Raw genomic sequence first — 18,354 nt, 5'->3', positions numbered from 1 at the left:
ATTCCATTATGAAACAAACATGCTAACCATGAAAGATGAAATTAATTTTAATAAAGTTAAAAGGTATTTCCTAACCACCCCTGAAAATTGAGAAAAATGACTTTCTAACATTGAGTGTTGCCTAATAGTTTTATTTCAACAATATTTTGGTTCACAGGACAGTAAAAAAGAAGTCTAAAAAAACCCCAGATCATAAATTTAATGAAGTTATCTATAAGTAGACTTGACATGTGTGTGAGAAATAGTTTTTTTATGTTACATAAAAATTGTCATGAATCACAGAACTGATGGAAAGAAAGTGAATCATTGCACAATGAACAGAAGATGTAAAATATCACTGTATCCTTGGTTACCTGACAACAAAGATACAATGAAGTCACCTTAGTTTCAGGAAACATTACACTATCACATCTCTTCATCTACATAGTTATTTTAAATTTACATATAATACAAAGTGAAAGCGAATCTTCAATAGGCAACTTCAATGAACCATTCAGAATATGGGAGAGAGCAAGTACATGTTGTTGTTGTAGGGTTTTAATGCCATTTTTCAGCACACGATAGGCTATGCATGGCGGCCAATATTAATGGTGGCGGAAGAACCCAGGAAATCCACGGAAAGAACTACCGACCCTCGAGAAGCTACTAGCAAACTTTCTCACATACCAACATTGGCCGAATCCGAACCTATGCAGACAGAGGTGAGATGGCAGTGATCCATAACGGAGAGTGCTTTAGACCACTTGGCCACTCAGGGCCCCTAGAGCAAGTACATGCTTTGGGATTGGACTATGGACATACAATACAATTGTCCATCAAATCAGCTTCTACTAAACATTTTACAGTATTTATCCAATGATAAGACCAGAAGGACAGCCTAATAAATTTGTCAAAAAGCATAGAATGGGCCTATTATCAGAAAAGAAATCCTCAGTAAATTTTTGCCAAATTTGTATATCCTCACTTATGAGTCCAACTGTAAAAACACAGACCCAGATCTGCCATCATATAATGCACTGACAGATCTGGGTCTGTGCAGTTTGTAAAGAGTAATCAGTACAACAAACAGTACAGACCCTGATCTGCAGGCACACTATGCTAAGGCAGACCAGGATTCAACTTATAAACAAGTATATATGGTACATGTCAAAGGGCTCATCATCAAATAAATACTGATATGAGAAAGAATGACCTATAAACTGGCTTAATGGAATTACAAGGGTTATAAAGATGGAGGTTTCAAAAGTAATATAAAACTAATGAGAATATAATGTATCGAAGACATCGTATTCTTTCCCAATTCATTTAGGGGCAATACACATTTTATTACTATGTTGCTATTTAGGACATCTTTTTAACTGAATCCAGTTTTTCTCCCACATGTTTATGCTCTTGAAAATGATACGATTTATGATAACAATATTTACCAAGAGACTGAGCTTGTCCTTGCTCTTGCTGATCTTATTCTGGCTTCCAGTTGTTGGACTGCCATCTTTTGCTTTCAGTCTCTCCTGTGCTAGACATTCATATCTCTCCTTGTCCCTCAACAGTCTGTGGAAGAAACAAAAATGTATGTATCACATTAAAAACAATCACCAATGAAAGGTCAGTGTCATTTACTGTATAGCTTGGGACAAAAGAAAGTCAATGATTTTTTCCCGGCCACTTAACTAATAGTTAAACATTCTGTTACCTAAAACACATGTCCCAAACCTTACAGACACAAAACAAATTGTGCTGAATTTCCTCCACCCCTATGTTACAATATAGTAGGTAAATGTAATGCTTATTTCATAAGAAAGAAACTAAATTTGTACTGTTATTACTTGTACTGTTATTACTTGTACTGTTATTACTGTTTTTGTTGTTGTTCTTCACAAGCATTTATTTGCAAAAGAAATGTATCCACTCTCCAAAATCCTATGATCCTCAGATGTAGCATACACATCCATACTGTGTATTGCTTCTGTTGAGTAAAAACATTGACATATTGTAAGGGCAATTTGGTTCTTGGGAACCAAAAATGAATGAAAATAAAATTGCTGAAAAATTATTTATAAAATCATTACATTTTAAGTAATCTGAAAAATGAATATTCCTTTTCCTAACTGGAAGGTGCAATCTGTTGCATGAAATTCTGTCCTAATTTATTTAAATCAAACAAGCAAAACAATGTGGATCAAGGAATTTCATGGAGTTGATGTACTGCATGTTGCAAATTACAATTTCAACTCACTGTAACATGGTAAGAGGGTAAATAAATGCAAATTTCAGTTACATCTTAAACTCATTATAACAGGGAAAGGGTAAAATAAGTAAATGCAAAATGCAGGTACAACCTGTTCTCACTAGAAGATCATAAGAGGGTAAATAAATGCCAATTTCAGGTACATCTTAAACTCATTACACAGTGTAAGGGGGTAACAAAATGCCAATTTCAGGTACATCTTAAACTCATTACACAGTGTAAGGGGGTAACAAAATGCCAATTTCAGGTACATCTTAAACTCATTACAAAGTGTAAGGGGGTAACAAAATGCCAATTTCAGGTACATCTTATATTCATTACATAGTATAAGGGGGTAACAAAATGCCCATTTCAGGTACATCTTAAACTTATTACTAAGTGTAAGGGGGTAACAAAATGCCAATTTCAGGTACATCTTAAATTCATTACACAGTGTAAGGGGGTAACAAAATGCAAATTTCAGGTACATCTTAAACTCATTACTAAGTGTAAGGGGGTAACAAAATGCCAATTTCAGGTACATCTTAAATTCATTACATAGTGTAAGGGGGTAACAAAATGCCAATTTCAGGTACATCTTAAATTCATTACACAGTGTAAGGGGGTAACAAAATGCAAATTTCAGGTACATCTTAAACTCACTACACCTGGTAAGGGGGTAAACAAATGCAGTACATGTTAAGTACTGAACCACCACAAACCAAAAACTTGCAAAGGCAAAGGACAGGAGTTTTAAATAATGCCAAACAAAAGATAATTTTTAGTTATTTATATGTTTACATTTTAATATCATCATTCCGGTCTTTATCACCTTGATTTCATAAATATTTTAGTTCATTTTAAGTTAATATTCACTAAGAATCTTCACTTTTTAATTTAGGATTTACATCTCATGAAGTTATCATAACCTCAGGATTTCATTAATTGACAAAAGTCCATGCATGTGGCACTGGGGCAAAATGTGTGTCACAGAGATGCTGTCCTGAGCTGACCTCACTACTAGTATTTATTCTGTATCCAATGCAATGGCACAATCAGTATGCTACTGAACCAGAAGCTACCCATGCAACTCCTGTCCAGTAGAGTTGCAAGACTCCAACACCTGTCCAGTAGAGTTACAAGACACCAATGCCTGTCCATAAGAGTTGCAAGACTCCATATGATATATTTACAGTACAAGGGATGCCTTTCCTGTCTAGTCCACCTGATATTTTGCTAGTAAGTATAAAACTTTAAGCTTAGAGTAAAATCTTTAAATTCATTTAAGTCTAAGATGTATGTGGACATGCAGATGTATGGACACACACACAGACATAGCGATGTATGGACATGCACACTGACAGGGATGTATGGACACGCACACAGATATAGGGAGGTATGGACATGCACACAGACAAGGATGTATGGACATGCATACATATATAGGGATGTATGGATGTGCACACAAACATACAAATGTATGGACATGCGCACAGACATACTGATGTATGGACATGCACACAGACATATAGAATCTATGTTGGGATTTGGACTGAGACAAGGAAATCCCAGTCAAGGGGTTATATTATCTGTCTCTCCACGAGGCTTTCCTTAGTGGGGAGACATATAATGTAACCCCGCAACTGGGATTTCCTTTTCTCAGTTATAACCCAAAAGTAGATTATTTTTCTCACCCAATATTTTCCTTTAAAGTAAAAAGAATTCTTCACTAATGTTCTCGTCCAATGTTTACATACGGCGCATGAATACAAATATGTTAATGAGGGGTGTGGTGTGACCGTTACATCCAAAGTACACAGTTTATATGCGTGAGCAAAGCAAAATAACAACATAAAACATTGTATAGTAATGAGGTATTATCACATTTAATATATGGATGTTATATGAAATTGACAATAAATAATTCATATTTATTACAAGAAACTGTTTTATTTTCATTAGTTCCATTTTTGAAAAGTTATATTGTAAATAATAAAACGATATTGGCTACTCAGCTCTACTGTAGTTATACTTAGTACAAGCTGTAACAAAGAGTAACATCTTGCTTTATTATTCATAGGTAATTAGAGATCTGTATATATTCTGTTCTTTGGAGGAGGTGAAACTGTTTGTGACATACTTGTGTTGTCCTTAATACTGATTGTAAAATTACCCCTGTGTATAATAGACCCTCCAAAAACAGACTCTAGCGGATAACCATGTCCTAAACTTTCAAGTTCACAGATTCTTTGAACATTTATTTTTCTGTCCTGGAAATATGGCAAGTGCTACAGTGTAATTTGCTTATGGATTAAAGAGCTGATGGATAAATGATTCCTTCTGGCTGGTAAATGCATTTTTTGACATTAAATATTGTAGGAATATTTTTGATTCAGCCTGGGCACAATGGAGATGCTTAACAAAATTAGAAAAAAAGCATGTTTTATATAACATTTTTCTGGCTGTTACTAAGTTTTCTGTAGTTGTTAAGCGAGTTGGGAGGCTAGGAAGTGTATAGGTCTATAGTCTATATGCATGGATTAGTGTTTTCTGTCATTTCACACAGCATTGAGAATTTTATCCTCTTTGTAGCAGTCATTTTTCAGGTCAGCGTCATTAAATGTAGCTAACAGTATATAATTTATTTCACACAAAATATTTAAAACTAGTTAGGTAGCTTTAGCTACATTAATGACGCTGACCTGAAAATGTACTGAGCTAGGCCTGTATATAGGATAAAATTGACCATGCTGTGTGGAACGAACTAGCATAATACCAAAATACTCGACATCATACGCGTTTGTGTCTTTGTCTCTCTTGAAATGTTTTTGCATGGTGTGTTCTCAAAGATGGATTTACCTTAAGTTACTATGTTTTTGTTATGTACTTGTTGCTGTTGTTGTTGTTGTTGTTTGATTTTAGTACAACTATGTCAGGCACAGCAGAGGATAACAAGGGTTTCTTAAAAGTAGTTCTGAGCATGTGGACACCTTGACTGATTGTCCATGCGTTGTACAGAAGAAATGAAAGATTAAAAATCATTCTCTTACCTGACCCTGATCTCCACTTGCTGTCTCTCACACAGACCAGTCAATCTGGCTGCCATGTCAAATGTCTGTTCCTGCTCAGCCAGTTTCTTCTCCCGCCTAAGTCGAACAAGATGAAGCAACCTCTCATACTCTCCATATCCCTCTCCTGTCTGACCTGCTCAAAAGATGTACATCAAAATGTTGACTGCTGTTCAACAAACAAGTGGAATTGTTGTAATTTCTTGGCATCCTATTTCGAACTGTATTATTTCATATTCAGTAAGTGTAAGTTAAAGTTACTTCACTTTGGTAGCAAATGTCATGTAACTGAAAATTCAAAAGTGCAACTCTAGAATGATAATACTCTCTGATCATACACTAGTCATAACCTCACCTCCATCTGTTCTCCTGTCACATACAGTAATCATAACCTCACCTCCATCTGTCGCATACAGTAATCATAACCTCACCTCCATCTGTTCTCCTCTGTCACATACAGTAATCATAACCTCACCTCCATCTGTTCTCCTCTGTCACAAACAGTAATCATAACCTCACCTCCATCTGTTCTCCTCTGTCACATACAGTAATCATAACCTCACCTCCATCTGTTCTCCTCTGTTACATACAGTAATCATAACCTCACCTCCATCTGTTCTCCTCTGTCACATACAGTAATCATAACCTCGCCTCCATCTGTTCTCCTCTGTCGCATACAGTAATCATAATATCACCTCCATCTGTTCTCCTCTGTCACATACAGTAATCATAACCTCACCTCCATCTGTTCTCCTCTGTCGCATACAGTAATCATAACCTTGCCTCTGTCTGTTCTTCTCTGTCGCATACAGTAATCATAACCTCACCTCCATCTGTTCTCCTCTGTCGCATACAGTAATCATAACCTTGCCTCTGTCTGTTCTTCTCTGTCGCATACAGTAATCATGACCTCACCTCCATCTGTTCTCTTCATTCACATACAGTAATCATAACCTTGCCTCCATCTGTTCTCCTCCGTCACATGCAGTAACCATAACCTTGCCTCCATCTGTTCTCCTCTGTCACATACAGTAACCATAACCTCACCTCCATCTGTTCTCCTGTTACATACAGTAATCATAACCTCACCTCCATCAATTCTCCTCTGTCACATACAGTAATCATAACCTTGCCTCTGTCTGTTCTTCTCTGTCACATACAGTAATTATAACCTCACCTCTACCTGCTCTTCTCCATCACAGACATTAATCATAAAACCTCACCTCTACCTGTTCTCTTGTCACATAAGTATAACCCCACCTCTGTATGTTCTCCTGTCACAGAGAGTAATCATATCCAAGTGCAAAACAAAATTTTGTTTAGACACAGGCCTAGGGCCGGTGACTTTTAAAAAAAATCAGAAATGCTGACTGAATTTCCACAAGCCCAGATGCCAATTTCCATATGCCCAAAAGTTTCCCTTTTTTAATATTATGTGTCACAAAATGATGCAATTTCTACGATTCAAAGATAAATTTAATAGGGGTGTTTGAAGGTAATACAAGTGTCATTAGTGTTCATCACTACACTCACTAGGGACTGGATGTTCCTGGTGTTCAAACTTCTCTGCTGGATACTCTGAGTGAATCCTGGTGAGAACCAAGTTCATGTATGTCAATATGATGTTTTCAGTATGTGCAAAGAATTGCCTCTACCCCACCTTATTTTTATTTTGCTGGGGTGCTTCACAAAGTAAAACTCTGTCAACCAAGAGTTCTGACATTATTTTTGTTGGGCATTGCTGATATTATTGATAGCTAATTACTTCCTAAATTGCCTTAAAAATGAATCACACTTGGACACTATCCTGACAGATGAAATGATCAGACTTCGTGTTTTATATATACAGTAAAATCTGACTGCAAAGAAACATTGCCACTGTTCACAAACTTATCAAAAATTTATAATACATATGGTTTAAACATTTTCATTCAAATTAATGATACATAATAACTTTTGTTCTCCTTCATGCATCTAACATCTCTTTTATTTACCTATATTGGATTGTTTGATGTCTGATTCTACCCATACAAATTAACACAATGGACTCACCCACTGCAATCTTCAAACACATCTTACTAGCTATTGTCAGCTAATTAAGTAATATGTGAAATGTTGGTTTATATCTAATCTCTTTGCCTTTTAATTATTACTATTTAAACAGCCCAAAGGATAGTTCTACATCAGTTCCAATTATGACTGTTTATCATTTATATCTGCTACATGTAATGGGGCATATACTGAAAGTGGTGGGTTTTTTCTCTATTTCTGATGATTACTGACAATTGTGTCAGGGGGTTTGGGAGTACAAAATCATATTTTTAGCATGACTTGCCATGTTACAATTTGATTAAACTCAGATCTCCACTTCACATAGGACAGTGGCGATCTGATTTTAATTAGATTGCACTGTGTTATGGCAGGTATGTCAACACCTTGAAAATACATTTCTGCATTTCATCAGCATGATCAAAGTTTTCTCTGGCAAATTTGAATATATTTTTGTTCACAAGTCCACTGGGCATCTCTTTTAGAATACAGGATGGGCCAGATCTGAAATTAGAGAGGCCCCGGGCATCAGGCTATCCGATTTTTAGAGCACTGCATAACCCCACCTACACCTATTCTCCTGTCACATGCAGTAATCATAATACTACCTCTATCTGTTTTCCTGTAACATAAGCATAACTCCACCTATGCTTGTTTTCCTACCACATACAAAAATCATAATCCCACATAAGCATAACTCCACCTCTGCTTGTTTTCCTACCACATACAAAAATCATAATCCCACTTCTACCCATTCTCCTGTGACATAAAGTAATCATAACCCCACCCCTATCTGTTTGGCTATGTCACCTACAGTAATCTTATCCCCACCTCTATTTCTTTTCCTGTCATATACTGTAATTATAGTGAGACCTCTACCTGTCCTCCTCAGTCACCTACAACAATATTATCCTTGGATCTACCAGTCCTCCTGTCACATACAGCAATCACATATCCATCTGTACCTGTTCTTCACTGCCATATACAGTAATCACCTCTACCTGTTCTCCTGAATTACCTACAGTGATCTTATCCTGACCACCACCTGTTCTCCTGTCAGATACAGTAATCATAATCACATCACAACCTGTTTTCCTCTATCACATACAATAATCATAACCCACATTTTACCTGTTCACCTCATACCTTTCTGTGAATAACAAAACAAAAATATCTGTCTTGTATTTTATAATATTTCTTAGTATTTCTGTCATTTACTTGTGTCATGAATATATGATATACATCTGTTAGGTACATCAAACACCATACAAGAAGGATGGACTCTTTTTTACTGTTTGATGCTGACATAGTTGGTACAAAGGTAATGCAGTTAATTTATACCAACGAAATCCCAGGTTTCTTTGATCCTACACAAGCAAACGGACATTACTGCCCTCTAAGTCTCTGACATAAATAACAAATTCACATGACCATGTTAACCTAGAAAAATACACAGTATGAGTTGTTAGAATGTTTGCTGTGTAATCAAAGTAAAATAAAATTTAGTGTATATGTATGTATGTATAAGGCTTAACAAATCTAGCTAAGCAGCACCAGTTAGGAGTTCCACTCTACAAATATAATGATAAAAAACTACTAAAAACTTTAGAAAGATAACCCTCATAAATAAAAGTAAACATATATACTTCAAGCAAACAAAGATAAAGATGTTAAATCTTTAAAAGGTATAAACATCAAAAGATAAAGAAAAACAAAATAAATCTTAAAAACATTGGGTATAGATAAATGGTAAACATGGTAAATTTAAGATCACTCTATTTTATCTTGTCCAGTGTATACCCAGCTGCTCTTACCTCTCAGCCTCCGTAGCAGATCAGCTTTGTCCTCCTCAAGTCTGCTCTTAATGTCCACAAAGGGATTTTGACGATTAGTGTGTAAAGAGGACTCTTCGGGTATCTTCAGATGAACTATAGGACCTGGTGAGAAAAGAATGTCAATCTCAACCTTAGCAAATGATAAGCATTCTGTACTACATGGAAATCTGATAATCTGCTGCTAAGTTTAATGAATTAATTTAATAATGCCATAAACGTTTTACATGTTGGCTCCTCAAATAAAGAAATGACCTAAAAACAATGGAACCTTTCCCCAAAACAAGTGTGATAGCATACCTTTAAGTGTCTGAAGATCAACTTGATGAATAATGATATAATTATGGTTTTGAACTTAACCAATGATGTGTGGTTTGAACCTAATCAATGACTTATGGTTTGAACCTAACCAATGATGGGTGTTAGTGGCTGTACCACAGGGCATGTGTGATGCATCTAGTGCAGTAGTGTAGTTGTAGTTAGTGCTTGTACTTTCTGCTTCCAGCTGCTGCCACTGCCTAGCCCCAACCATCCAGTGGCCATGGGCTGCACAATTAGCATAATCATCAGACACATTGGAGAACCAAAGGAAAAGAATGATGTTTGGATTGAACCAAATCAATGACTTATGGTTTCAACCTAACCAATAATATGTGTGAAATGTTGGGAACATTTACTGTCTTGAAATAGTGGTATGATTACATAGCCAAGGGTCCAAGCAATCCAAAATAGTGGTCTGTTTACATACCTATGTGCCCAAGCAATCCAAAATAGTAGTATGTTTACATGTTGTAGTTGTTGTTGTTGTTGTAGGATTTAATGCCATTTTTCAGCACAAGATAGGCTATACATGGCAGCCAGTATAAATGGTGGAGGAAGAACCCAGGAAAACTCCAGAAAGAACCACTGAAGCATGAGAAGCTACTGGTAAGCTTTCTCACATACCCACATTACCAAACCTGAGACTCCAACATATACAGAGAGAGGTGAGATGGAAGTGATCTGTGATGGAGAGGGGTTTGAACCACTTGGCCACTCTGAGCCCCTATATGTTTATATAGCTAAGTGTCCAAGCAATCCAAAATAGTAGTATGTTTACATGGCTGAGTGTCCAAGCAATCCAAAACAGTAGTATGTTTACATGGCTGAGTGTCCAAGCAATCCAAAATAGTAGTATGTTTACATGGCTAAGTGTCCAAGCAATCCAAAATAGTAGTATGTTTACATGGCTGAGTGTCCAAGCAATCCAAAATAGTAGTATGTTTACATGGCTGAGTGTCCAAGCAATCCAAAATAGTAGTATGTTTACATGGCTGAGTGTCCAAGCAATCCAAAATAGTAGTATGTTTACATGGCTGAGTGTCCAAGCAATCCAAAATAGTAGTATGTTTACATGGCTGAGTGTCCAAGCAATCCAAAATAGTAGTATGTTTACATGGCTGAGTGTCCAAAATATTGATTGGTTTGCGTAACTAAGGGTCCAAACAATCCAAAATATTGATTTGTTTGCATAACTAAGGGTCCAAACAATCCAAAATATTGATTTGTTTGCATAACTAAGAGTCCAAACAATCCAAAATATTGATTTGTTTGCGTAACTAAGGGTCCAAACAATCCAAAATATTGATTTGTTTGCATAGCTAAGGGTCCAAACAATCCGAAATATTGATTTGTTTGCGTAACTAAGGGTCCAAACAATCCAAAATATTGATTTGTTTGCGTAACTAAGAGTCCAAACAATCCAAAATATTGATTTGTTTGGGTAACTAAGGGTCCAAACAATCCAAAATATTGATTTGTTTGCGTAACCAAGAGTCCAAACAATCCAAAATATTGATTTGTTTGCGTAACTAAGGGTCCAAACAATCCAAAATATTGATTTGTTTGCATAGCGAAGGGTCCAAACAATCCAAAATATTGATTTGTTTGCGTAACTAAGGGTCCAAACAATCCAAAATATTGATTTGTTTGCGTAACTAAGGGTCCAAACAATCCAAAATATTGATTTGTTTGCGTAACTAAGGGTCCAAACAATCCAAAATATTGATTTGTTTGCATAACTAAGAGTCCAAACAATCCAAAATATTGATTTGTTTGCGTAACTGAGGGTCCAAACAATCCAAAATATTGATTTGTTTGCATAACTAAGGGTCCAAACAATCCAAAATATTGATTTGTTTGCGTAACTAAGGGTCCAAACAATCCAAAATATTGATTTGTTTGCATAACTAAGGGTCCAAACAATCCAAAATATTGATTTGTTTGCATAACTAAGGGTCCAAACAATCCAAAATATTGATTTGTTTGTGTAACTAAGAGTCCAAACAATCCAAAATATTGATTTGTTTGCGTAACTAAGGGTCCAAACAATCCAAAATATTGATTTGTTTGCATAGCTAAGGGTCCAAACAATCCAAAATAGTGGCAAGTTTACATAGTAAGGGTCATCACTTTTTTGGCAAGGCTAATATTATGATTTTTTACATTTTACAAGCATTTTCTTTTTCATTATTTAATGACACCTATGTTACAACTACATAATTTTATGCACAAATCTCTCCTATAACTCACTAAATTAACTAATGATGTCACATTGATAACATCATAACACGATTAAGATGTAATTACCAGCCATGAAGGATTTTTATTTAAAACAGCAAGCATCTTTAAAAAAAAATCTCTTTTTTTCACAATGTTTTATATTTATGATGATGTCTGGAGGAGATTATTCACTAAAGACTGCTAAATTTTGATAAATATTTCATTATTTCTTAATGTTCACAACTGTTTAATTTTCATGAATGGATGAATGGTAAGGATTATAGCAAAAATAAAATCCCTGTAAAATTAACCTGGTATGCAAAATATAACAAAGTAAAGTCAGCTGTTCAACCATTCCATTTTTGTCCTGGATGTATATCATGCAACTGACTTAGGTAAAGACAGAGAATGAACACTGAAGATATTTTTGTACGAAACTGGAAATCCCCCAAATGAACTTCATTCATGTCTGTATATGATAACATTACAGAGAGCCCTCAAGCCTGCTGAAAGCATTGTTTTTAAATATGGGTGAGAAAAAAAGGCCTTTGTTTCTCCCAAAAATCAGTAACATTTTCCAGTAAAGAATGATTAAACTACAAAATGTTTACATGGCTAAGTATCCAAGCGATCCAAAATAGTAATATGTTTACATGGCTGAGTGTCCAAGCAATCCAAAATAGTAGTATGTTTACATGGCTGAGTGTCCAAGCAATCCAAAATAGTAGTATGTTTACATGGCTGAGTGTCCAAGCAATCCAAAATAGTAGTATGTTTACATGGCTGAGTGTCCAAGCAATCCAAAACAGTAGTATGTTTACATGGCTGAGTGTCCAAGCAATCCAAAATAGTAGTATGTTTACATGGCTGAGTGTCCAAGCAATCCAAAATAGTAGTATGTTTACATGGCTGAGTGTCCAAGCAATCCAAAATAGTAGTACGTTTACATGGCTGAGTGTCCAAGCAATCCAAAATAGTAGTACGTTTACATGACTAAGTGTCCAAGCAATCCAAAATAGCAGTATGTTTACATGGCTGAGTGTCCAAGCAATCAACTACAAAATGAGCAAAAATGAAATACTTGTAAATTAGTACAGTGTATTTTTGTGCAGATAGCAAAAAGGATTAACTTGTCAAACTTAAGATTATTTACATTTCCCATAATGGCTATCAAACACATACACACAAACTCTAATACAAAAATTGTATAATTAGGTGTATACAGAGCAAAAGACAATCACTGAACTGAGAAATACACATACAAAGAAATGGACTTCATAACATGTTTACGCCATATTTTAGCCAAGAAAGAGGCACAGATGGACAAATAGAAATGCAAAAACTGGACTTCATAACATGTTTAAATGATATTTTAGCCAAGAGAGACTAACAGACAAATATACACACGAAAACTGGACTTCATAACATGTTTAAGTCATATTTTAGTCACAAGTCAAGAAAGATAAATACACAAGCAAAAACACAACTTTGTAGCAAGCTTACACCACAATTTAGCCAAGAATGAGGCACATCATTGTAGAAAGCTTACACCACAATTTAGCCGAAAATGAGGCACATACAGGCAAATACATACATAAAAATATTCAACTTCATAAAATGCTCATGCCAGATTTTAGCCAAGAAAATGGCACACATTTAATATTTAGTCAAGAATGGGGTGCAGACATACAAATACTCAGAAAAAAAAAAGGACAAGGTAAAGTACCTACGAACAATCTCTGCCAAGAAAGAGTCACAGACCGACAAACATATTTGCTGAAAAACCCAGGACTTCATAACATGCTTACATTTAATATTAAGTCAGGAAAGAGGTACAGACAGATAGAGATACACACCTTTGACATGTTACAACACAGTTTTGACAAAAGCCACTGACAGATCGGCACAAATGCACAAAAAATTAGAGGACTTTGTACCATGCTTAAACTGGATTTCAGCCAAAAGGTACAGACAGACAGACAGATTCACACAAAACTTGGAGTTTGTACCATGCTCACACTGGATTTGAGCTAATAGGTACAGACAGATACATATATAAAAAAACAGGACTCTGCAACATGCCTACACCAGAATTCAGCCAGCATGCACAGACAGACAGACACACAAAACTCGGACTTTGTAAAAAGCTTACACAGGAATTTAGCAAATGTGTTTTTCTTCTAGTATATTGCCCACTCAACTGTGAACAACATAGATCCAGGTATAGAAAATCATAAAACTCATTAGCGTGAGTCTGAGATTTTGTAACAAACCAATCATAAATAATGTTACTTTTGAAAGGTTGCCTATCATAATGTTACTTTTGAAAGGTAATTTCTGACTGGCTGATAAAAAAAGAGTTTTATGATCCGTAGGCCCAATCTTTTATTGTATAATACACTGGTAGACTGATCGTCTGTTCTGTATTTTTCGCTCATGATCCTAAAATGTTCAGAACAGACCCTAATTACCAAGAAATTATGTAATGGCAGTCGTGGGTGTACAGTGACCTTTCTAAGTTTGGTACCCTTTATACAAAGACAAATATGATTGGTTGATCTACCTGTGAGCTGTTGTTGCATATCTGCAATTTTCACATTGAATTCTGAGACTGGCATTCCCATGAACTCCAATATAGGTTCTAACAACACAAAACCATCTCCTGCTATAGCTGGTATGTGGCGACCTACAAACAAAATGACAGAATGATAACATAATCAAGATCTAATCTTAAGTGTAGACCATTAATGTCTCGACAATCAGAATCATCCGTACACTTACACAAGAATCGGAATACTTCACAGGTAATTGAGACTCAATAAAGAGCAAAATATCTTTCTTATCCAACTATTTTGGAACCATTGATTTTTTTTGTCAAATAACTGGTTGTTTGAATAAGTGATAATTTCATGTAGAATAAAGTTTTCTGGGTGACACTCGATCAATCAGTATGACTGATAAGACAAGTAACCATGAGGATAATCAATGTTTTACTATGCATCAAATAAAGTCAAATGCTTTCATATCCATTTGATTTTGTTTGATGTTGATGATATATCGCAATAACATAAAGTCAAGACTCATAAACCCATTCTTCTATTTATCCAACAAGTACTTTAATATGACATTTCCGACATTTGTGTAATGGCGTAAAGTTAGCATTGGATCAGCAGGTCTAGACTGTAAAGTTTATCATAAATACATATGCCAACTGACCAGTTTTGTCTCCCTTTATAGCATGAACTTTGAGAGCTTGGAGTCGCTGCTGTTTCTCACTGTACTCTAGTTTCTGCCATGGATCTGTCCCAATCCGACCAACCAGCCCATCAGCAAATAACTTCTCTCGTAGCATCTCATATTTCTGATCCAAAGCCTGCAATCAGATGCATCAAAAGCAGATAGCAAATTATCCATCTGTGCTTGTACGATGACAATTGTTCAGAGATAACAGAAATGTGTTTGCTTTTTAATGTAGCGTGAATGGAAATCAAATCACTAATTTTCAAACATAATGCACTGCTGACTAATGCCTTCACTGAGACAGACTGGATGCTGATCAAAGCAATAATGAATCATACCCATAAATTGACAAGTAGCGATACTCATTTATAATTAGCTAAAATTTCCCAAAGTTTTCATTTTGATTGTGAAACATGAACAACACCTTAGTCTTTACAGTCTTTGAGTGGTTAAAGTTGCCATTTTACCTGCAGTAGATCACTGTCCTGAGCTATGCCTTCATAGCGTGTTAAGATGATTATCACATTCATGGCAGCACCCTGAATGCGAGCATGCACTTCATCTGTTAGTCTCTGCCCCAGTGCATCTTCATCCTGATATAGAAATTAAATGATCATTTCAACATGGATAGCTGCATGTATTTTCCTTCAATCATGGAAACCTTTTGGCATATTTTATCAACCCACATCAAATAAATTTCTTGACAGACTAAAATAAGAAACTACTGTAGCCAAACAGATACACAACATTAAAAGTTTAAAAAGACTTGGCCATGGTAATTTTAACATTGTAATTTTTTACAAACTGTCAGAGCATGTTAATTCTGGCCTCTTTGGCACCTTGGGTTAGAGGGGTTAGTGACACATTTTTGCTTGGTAGAAAATATTAAGATTTTCTATACTGTGGGTTTCACCACGGCAAATCCAACATTCAGCCCAAAATTACTTTCAACAATGGAAACACTGCTCCAGCATATCCTGGTATCCTGTAATTTGTTTCCACTGCTCATTTTTATGTGCATGTAATCACCTTCAATAAATAATATCCTGGCCTGCCTGAAGTAATAGCAGTATCAATAACCTCGAGGAACAACACAGTCAAGTTTAAATCCTAATACGGAAAAAAGTAACAATAAATTTAAGGAATGGCACAATGTTTAATCCCACTATGGAATAAAACAGTATTAATAACATCATGGAATAACACAGTCAAGGTTAAATCCTACACCAGAATAAAACACAGTATATATGACCTCCAGGAATAACAGTCAAGGTTAAATCATACTACAGAATAAAACACAGTATCAATAACATCAAGGAATATAACAGTAAAGGTTAAATCCATATACAGAATAAAACACAGTATCAATAACATCATGGTGTTACTTATATCTGATTTAATTTATATTTTTTAAAATTTCATTGTTTGTTTGTCAGCTTTAAAAAACTTTTATTATATTATATGCTATTATAATATAATCTTGTTTAAGTGATTTGGAATTTTTTTCAGAAAATCTGTTTGACCTGACAAATTGTAAACACCTAAGGCTGACCTAGTTCCTGACCTTAATTCAAAATTAGTAATAGCTATGTGAACAAGTTCTTTTTTAAATTTATTTATTGTGGGAATAATAAGAATGGGATCGAGGTTGTATTGGATATGTGACCCTAGACTTGTAAATAGTTTTAGTGATGTAAACAACTTTTTAAAATTTTACTCTCAGAGTAAAATGATTGGTTTTTGTCTGGGCCATGTTGAGAGTATGTGATGTAAAGGTGATCATGTGACCCTCATATGGGTACCTATTCTGCATCTCAAAATTACTGTATAACCATTGTTTTAGAGAAATAATCTCAGTCTAGGCTTAAAAACACTTGATGTGAAGTTGTTTTCTTCTGTTGTAGCCAGTTTTCGAGTTATATGTTAATTTTTTTCTGATTATTTTGGATTATAAAGGATTAATTTGTTCGTTTCTCTGGAAATATTTGAGTGTTCATACAGAATTCTTGAATAAAGACATTTCTTTTTTACAAAAATCTCAGATTTCCAATACTGGAGTATTATTTCTTGTGTTTCTACAAGGAACTGTAGATGACAGCACTGTACAGGATACAGCATGTGTCATCACCATCCATCTTAGATTCTTTGTTGGGACTCAAACTTGAATCCATTAGAACATTTCGTTATTAGTACTTATACAATTTTATTTGTGGATTATTCTTGAATTATTTTTGGATTTGATTCTTAAAACAGTAAGTTAATTTTTTTTCATTTTTTATAGTATTTTTCCAGGGAAATAAATTATTTGTTAAATTTTTCAAAGCTTGTTGTTTTCACTAAACACATAACATAACAATGGAATAACACAGTCAAGGTTAAATTAAACTACAGAATAAAGCACTGTATCAATCACCTCCAGGAATAACACAGTCAAGGTTAAATTAAACTACAGAATAAAGTACTGTATCAATGACTTCCAGGAATAACACAGTCAGGGTTAAATTAAACTACAGAATAAAGCACTGTATCAATGACTTCCAGGAATAACACAGTCAAGGTTAAATTAAACTACAGAATAAAGCACTGTATCAATGACTTCCAGGAATAACACAGTCAAGGTTAAATTAAACTACAGAATAAAGCACTGATCAATGACTTCCAGGAATAACACAGTCAAGGTTAAATTAAACTACAGAATAAAGCACCGTATCAATGACTTCCAGGAATAACACAGTCAACGTTAAATTAAACTACAGAATAAAGCACTGTATCAATGACTTCCAGGAATAACACAGCCAAGGTTAAATTAAACTACAGAATAAAGAACTGTATCAATGACTTCCAGGAATAACACCAGTCAATGTTAAATTAAACTACAGAATAAAGCACTGTATCAATCACCTCCAGGAATAACACAGTCAATGTTAAATTAAACTACAGAATAAAGCACTGTATCAATGACTTCCAGGAATAACACAGTCATGGTTAAATTAAACTACAGAATAAAGCACTGTATCAATCACCTCCAGGAATAACACAGTCAAGGTTAAATTAAACTACAGAATAAAGCACTGTATCAATGACTTCCAGGAATAACACAGTCAAGGTTAAATTAAAGTACAGAATAAAGCACTGTATCAATGACTTCCAGGAATAACACAGTCAAGGTTAAATTAAACTACAGAATAAAGCACTGTATCAATCACCTCCAGGAATAACAAAGTCAAGGTTAAATTAAACTACAGAATAAAGCACTGTATCAATGGCTTCCAGGAATAACACAGTCAAGGTTAAATATTACTACAGAATAAAGCACTGTATCAATCACCTCCAGGAATAACACAGTCAAGGTTAAATTAAACTACAGAATAAAGTACTGTATCATAATGACTTCCAG

General features: G+C 35.0%; 1 protein-coding gene across 1 annotated transcript in view; it reads right to left on the bottom strand.

Moving 5' to 3' along the window:
- LOC149787561 (uncharacterized) overlaps positions 1 to 18,354 on the bottom strand; it is a 215,877-nt gene that overhangs the window by 147,672 nt on the left and 49,851 nt on the right. Inside the window, exons 17-22 of the mRNA XM_089973710.1 lie at positions 15,425 to 15,550; positions 14,934 to 15,090; positions 14,281 to 14,403; positions 9,159 to 9,281; positions 5,278 to 5,431; positions 1,428 to 1,551 (exon numbers count right to left, since the gene is read on the bottom strand). Coding sequence (XP_089829836.1) covers positions 1,428 to 1,551; positions 5,278 to 5,431; positions 9,159 to 9,281; positions 14,281 to 14,403; positions 14,934 to 15,090; positions 15,425 to 15,550 — 807 coding nt within the window. The remainder of the gene's footprint in view (positions 1 to 1,427; positions 1,552 to 5,277; positions 5,432 to 9,158; positions 9,282 to 14,280; positions 14,404 to 14,933; positions 15,091 to 15,424; positions 15,551 to 18,354) is intronic.

The sequence above is a fragment of the Sinohyriopsis cumingii genome, chromosome 11, assembly GCF_028554795.1.
Source record: "Sinohyriopsis cumingii isolate HCF-2022 chromosome 11, ASM2855479v2, whole genome shotgun sequence".
Classification (NCBI taxonomy): domain Eukaryota; kingdom Metazoa; phylum Mollusca; class Bivalvia; order Unionida; family Unionidae; genus Sinohyriopsis; species Sinohyriopsis cumingii.
Note: the sequence above shows the minus strand (reverse complement) of the source record. Positions and strands in the feature narration are given on the sequence as shown.